General features: G+C 42.9%; 1 protein-coding gene across 1 annotated transcript in view; it reads right to left on the bottom strand.

Annotated features, from left to right (window-relative positions):
* Positions 1-6,000, bottom strand: part of LOC101885478 (exostosin-1) — a 443,183-nt gene that overhangs the window by 1,457 nt on the left and 435,726 nt on the right. Inside the window, exon 11 of the mRNA XM_017352664.4 lies at positions 592-763. Within this exon, the coding sequence (XP_017208153.1) occupies positions 592-763 (172 nt within the window). The remainder of the gene's footprint in view (positions 1-591; positions 764-6,000) is intronic.

Below are 6,000 nucleotides of genomic sequence, written 5' to 3'. Positions count from 1 at the left end.
GCTTTTTACCATCTTGCTTATGTATAATACGTAGGTTAATTTATTCTCTGATTCATCAGGTTTCATTTCTATCAGCTTTGCATTTTTGGCTCCTTGGCGCCATCTTGTAACTGAAAAATGCTTAGTTATTATATACTCCATCAGCTGATTTCATTGTTTTCGCAAAATAAAATACATTAGTCTTATACTACAGCCATTTGCTTTGCATCATGGTGCCGATAAGCCTGTCAGGCTTTATTCTGCGATAACAACCTCCTGGATATTCTTTATTCTGCTTATTACATGACTGCTTGCCATAAAACATAAAAATGCAGAAAAGAGTTGATGTGGAGAGCAGGGAAAATGGGTGAGTCAGGCAGACAGAGAGAAGGATAGTACTGCAACCTTGCTGTCAATCATTAATCTCGCCTTTCCATGAAGACATTCATCAAACAGACCGATACTGCTGAATCAGATCCACACACCCTCTCAGCCCTCCGGCTCTCCATCCATCACACACTTACACAGACGCTTCTGACCTCAACAGGGAATCGCCCTGACACACACACACAAACACACACACTCGCATCTATTTACAAGCCAGACTCGTACCTGCTGCATCATGGTCTCCTTGTACTGCTTCTTCTGCGTGACTTTGATTGGCGGGAGTTTGGTGACTGCGGAGATGAGGAAATTGATGAGGATGTCCTCACAGTTGGCCAGCTGGTCCACCATTGACAGCAGAGACATCGGCAGGTAGTGCGTGTACAGGTGATGATAGTACCTGACCAAAAGAAATGAGCAAATTGAAAATTAGTATTAAAGAAATTACTTGGGTAGTAGAGGCGAACATGAGGAAATGTGCCGGTAGGATCAAAAATGCATATTCTGTAATGTCTAAGCAAAATACAGACAGGAATTCCAGCTGGGGATACTCATCCCGAGGTCCTCAGATTATGTGGAGTCACTGATTTGATCCAAGACCAGCGACACGATGATCCCAAGGTTTCCATATCCGGGACCAGGCCGTATCCTGAGCAGCTGCTGCGCTGGTCATGGAGGAGAGGAGAGCATGAGACTGATTCCAGTGACGCTCCAGGAACAGACGAGTCTTCGCTGAGGCCAGCTTCCAGTTTCCACCGCTGCAGCTCTGCACAAGACTTTTGGCCAGCGGAGAAATTAAAATGGTTGTGCCCAACTGAGTCTGGTTTCTCTCAAGGTTCTTTTTTCTACAATCGCCTCTGTGAAGTTTTTTTTTTTCCTTCTCCGCTGTCGCCCTTAGCTTGCATGGTTTGGGATCGATAGAGCTACCCATCGATGTATTTGCTCTTCAGTTTTTGGACTCTCAGTAATGATTTTAAACCACACTGAACTGAGCTAAACTGAACTTAAACACTGAAAACTGAACTACTCTGTTCCAGTTACTATGACCATTTATGTGAAGCTGCTTTGACACAATCTACATGGTAAAAGCGCTATACAAATAAAGCTGAATTGAATTGAATTAAGAAAATCTTGAATAAATTAGGAAAGACTGAATGAATAATTCTTCAAAGCTATCAATACCACAGATATTTTTCCTGTGTCATATCAATGATAACTTATTTCTCAACCAATTTGTTTTGCGTTTATATGTATGACATGACATATTGACATCTGGTTAAAAATTGGCCAACTGCTATCTGAGAAAAATGCTGGCATGTTCAATGCTTTTAACTCTTTTTATATGTTGATTAATCTTTAAAAAAAAACGTAATATTTTTGGTTCCATTCGCACTTTTTGTCCATACGTTTATGGTTTAAGAAAATGGGAATCATAACAGCTAGCTTTCTACCAAAAATCTTTTCTGTTACATAGAAGAATGAAATACAGACAGATCTGCACCGTAAAAAAGTTCTTGCTGTCTAGTTTCAAGTCATCTCAACTGACATTAACCAAACTGACTAAACACATTGGGCCTTATCATACACTCCTGCGCAATAAGGCACAAGACATGTTTGGCAAGATTTATTGCTATTTTCAGACAAGTGCAAGCCTAATTTTCACGTTTTGTGGCATGTTTTTTAAATAGCAAATCCATTTGTGGTTTAAGCTACCAGAAACTGTTACTATGAAAACAAGAGTTTTGAAGAACTAAACAATCCTGGATCGTGTCAAATCGTCAATATCCAAATTTAGCTAATTGAGAAATCCACTTGCGAGGAACAGAACCCTGGTCTATTTATCAGGTGTGTTAAGAAGGTGTAAGGCATTGCTGGTGCATTGCTATTTTGAGGAACTGAATAGCAAAGTTATTTTGAGGAACTGAAATGGACTTAAGGGCTCTCTAGTCCCTGTATGAACAGAGTATAAGTCTGGTTCGCATTGCCGGCAATGAGTCAGACTTATTTCCAGTGCATGTTGGACTCCGGCAGGGCTGCCCTTGTCACCAATTCTGTTCATAATTTTTATGGACAGAATTTCAAAGCACAGCCTTGTGCTGGAGGGGTCTGGTTTGGGGACCACAGGATTTCATCTGTAATTCGCAGACGATGTCCTTCTGTTGGCTCTATCGAACATGGACCTTCAGCATGCACTGGGGCGGTTTGCTGCCGAGGGTAACGCAGCTGGGATGAGAATCAGCACCTCCAAGTCCGAGGCCATGGTACTTCACCGGAAAAAGGTGGCTTGCTGTCTTCAGGTTGGAAGAAAGTCCTTACCCCAGGTGGAAGAGTTCAAGTATCTTGGGGTTATGTTTATGAGTGCGGGAAAGATGGAACATGAGATTGACAGGCGGATCGGTGCAGCAGTAAAGTGGTCAATGTATCGGTCCGTTGTGGTAAAGAAGGAGCTGAGCCGAAAGGAAAAGTTTTCAATTTACCGGTCAATCTACATTCCTGCTCTCACTTATGGTCATGAGCTTTGCGTCATGACCGAAAGGACAACATCTCGAATACAAGCGCCTGTAATGACTTTCCTTCGCAGGGTGGCAGGGTGCACTCTTATACACAGGGTGAGGAGCTCTGTCACCCGGGAGGAGCTCGAGTAGAGCCACTGCTCCTTCACATCGAGAGAAGTCAGCTGAGGTGGATCTGGCATCTGTTTCAGATGCCTCCAGGACGCCAACTAGGGAGGTGTTCCAGGCATGTCCCACCGGGAGGAGGCCTCGGGGAAGACCCAGGACACGCTGGAGGGACTATGTATCTCGGCTGGTCTGGGAACGCCTCGGTATCCCCTTGGGAGGAGATGGAGGAAGTGTCTGGGGAGAGGGAAGTCTGATGACTAAGACTGCTGGCCCCGTGACCCGGCCCCAGAAAAGCGGATGAAAATGACATGACAATTTTTTCAGTGTGGAGTAAACAACAAATTTTCCCCTTTTTTTGTGTAGGCTATTCTTTTAATAATGCCACAAATGTCATGTATTCATTCATTCATTCTCTTTTTGGCTTAGTCCCTTTGTTAATCCGGGGTTGCCAGAGCGGAATGAACCGCCAACTTATCCAGCACATGTTTTACGCAGTGGATGCCCTTCCAGCTGCAACCCATCCCTGCGAAACAAATGTCCTTTACTTTCAGGAAATGAATTGAAGTGTTTTTTTTTACTCCCAAATTGCTGATAGCAGTTGACTTGCATTTTATGAAACGCGTAAACCACTATTTCAGGTAAAAATTAACAGAAAAAAAAGTCATTTGAATGGCGTGAGGGTGTGTAAACTACCACAAAATGTTCATTTTCATGTAAACTATCCCTTGAAGAACAATTCACAAGCAATCAAATTTCCTGGGTTTGAGAATACAGTGAGGGCTGAGATCCTGCACAGACAGAGACAGGCAGAGGCCACCCCACTGCGAGGAGCTCAAAAAGACAGATGTTTTAATTTCTGTGAGTGACACCTTCTCCCTCTCTCTCGTCCTTATTAAACCGAATCTCCTTTCCTGCCTGCAGACACCTTTTCTGTCATTCTCTTTCGTTCCCTCTCTTTTCTCTCTTTGAGGGACAGGCGTCAGAGCGTTCCCCTCAGCCCTGCAGGTGGCTTATCTCTCTTCACACGTTTATTTATGTCTTTTTCTCCAGCACACTTTAAGCTGGGGTCACTTTGCAGGTGGTTTGTCAGCTCGCTGACCAGTGGCAAAGCGGTTAATCTGTGTGTCGGGTGTGCGATGTGACAGACTGAAGGTCTCTGTGTGTGCGTGGCTGTGTGGTGAGTGATGAGTTCGGAGACCTTCAGCTAAAACAAACTGTGAACTCCATCTCACCTGTGCCATTTATCGTTAAAATATGGCCAGTGAAGCTGTCAGACGGAACATTTATTACCCGCTTTAATATCGGCCTGTCTCTGAGCGATCTCTATCGCGGCAGGTTCCGCATTTTCCGTTTTACAAGCTCCTCACGCTGACCTCGGACCTGTTTCTTGTCCAAATTTTGCCAGAGCTCGCATAAATGATTCAGCATTCAACAAGCTGTGAATCCCAGCTGAGTGTTGTGGACGGTTGCTGCAGTGTTTCTATGTTGTTGCAAGGTGATCTGTTTTTAACGCATAAATGTTTTATTGGTCGGTATGGCTGGCAAGTTGTTGTTAAGGTGCTGTTTCAGTGGTTACTAAGGTGTTTTTGAAGTGTTGCCATGGTGTTGTATGTAGGTGCTGTGGTATTGCTGCAAGATGATCTGAGTGTTTTTGAAGCATTTTTGCTGTGTGGGTGTTTCTGTACGGTTGCTAAGTTGATAATTGTTGCTAAGGGGCTGTTTCAGTGGTAACTAAGGTGTTTTCAATGTTTTTAAAGTGTTGCCATGGTGTTGTATATGGGTGCTGAAGTGTTGCTGCTAGATGATCTGAGTGTTGTTTATGCATAACTGCTGCTTGGGTGTTTCTGTATGGTTGCTAAGTTGATAATTGTTGCTAAGGGGCTGTTTCAGTGGTAACTAAGGTGTTTTGGATGGTTTTAAAGAGTTGCTATGGTGTTGTGGATGGTTGCTGCAGTGTTTCTATGTTGTTGCAAGGTGATCTGATCTGTTGTTAATGCATAAATGTTTTATTGTTCTGTATGGTTGCTAAGTTGATTATTGTTGTTAAGGTGTTCTTTCAGTGGTTACTAAGGTGTTTCTTATGTTTTTGAAGTGTTGCCGTGGTGTTGTATATGGGTGCTGAAGTGTTGCTGCAAGATGATCTAAGTGTTTATGAAGCATAACTGCTGCTTGGGTGTTTCTGTATGGTTGCTAAGTTGATAAATGTTGCTAAGGGGCTAATTCAGTGGTAACTAAGGTGTTTTTGATGTTTTAAAGAGTTGCTATGGTGTTTTGGATAGTTGTTGCAGTGTTTCTATGTTGCTACTAGGTGATCTGCGTTAGTTTAGAACAATGGTTCTCAAAGTGGGGGTCGGGACCCCCCCGAGGGGTCGCGGGACAATGAAGGGGGGTCGCTTGGTGATTTTCAAAAATCTATTTATTTTTATTAAACCATAAGAATTACCATATTTTATCCATAACCTACTGAAGAGAAAAAATAGTCGTTTATACCATATACTGTAGTTACTATGGTAGCTTATAGTTACTACTTCTATTGGATTGCAACCCCTGGGGTAATTACATTATATTAAAGACACAGCAATAGTGTCAGATGCAGCAGATTTCATAACACCTGGTAAAACTTTGTTGCCCATTTACAACTCTCATACATTAAAAAAATAAAAGAAGAATAGACTTGGGTCCATTGGTGTGTGTGCTCCATTGCATGCAAGGTTTCTGTATTTATAACCACCTCAGAATATATTGGGGGTCGCGACTCACTGGCATTGTCATTTTGGGGGTCGCGGCCTGAAAAGTTTGGGAACCCCTGGTTTAGAATATAGTTGCTGCTACGGTTTTTCTGTGTGGTTGCTAAGCTGATTGTTGTTGCTAAGTGGCTGTTTCAGTGGTTACTAAGGTGTTTGGAATGTTTTAATGTTGTTGATGGTTACTGTGGTGCTTCTTGTTGCAAAACCACAACTTTGCCAAAAAGGGGTTTTGAGTAGTTTTAATAGTCTAGTTATGCAGATGCCGAGGC

This window comes from Danio rerio, chromosome 20, assembly GCF_049306965.1.
Source record: "Danio rerio strain Tuebingen ecotype United States chromosome 20, GRCz12tu, whole genome shotgun sequence".
Classification (NCBI taxonomy): domain Eukaryota; kingdom Metazoa; phylum Chordata; class Actinopteri; order Cypriniformes; family Danionidae; genus Danio; species Danio rerio.
The sequence above is the reverse complement of the archived record's forward strand: the minus strand, read 5'-3'. Positions and strand labels throughout refer to the sequence as shown.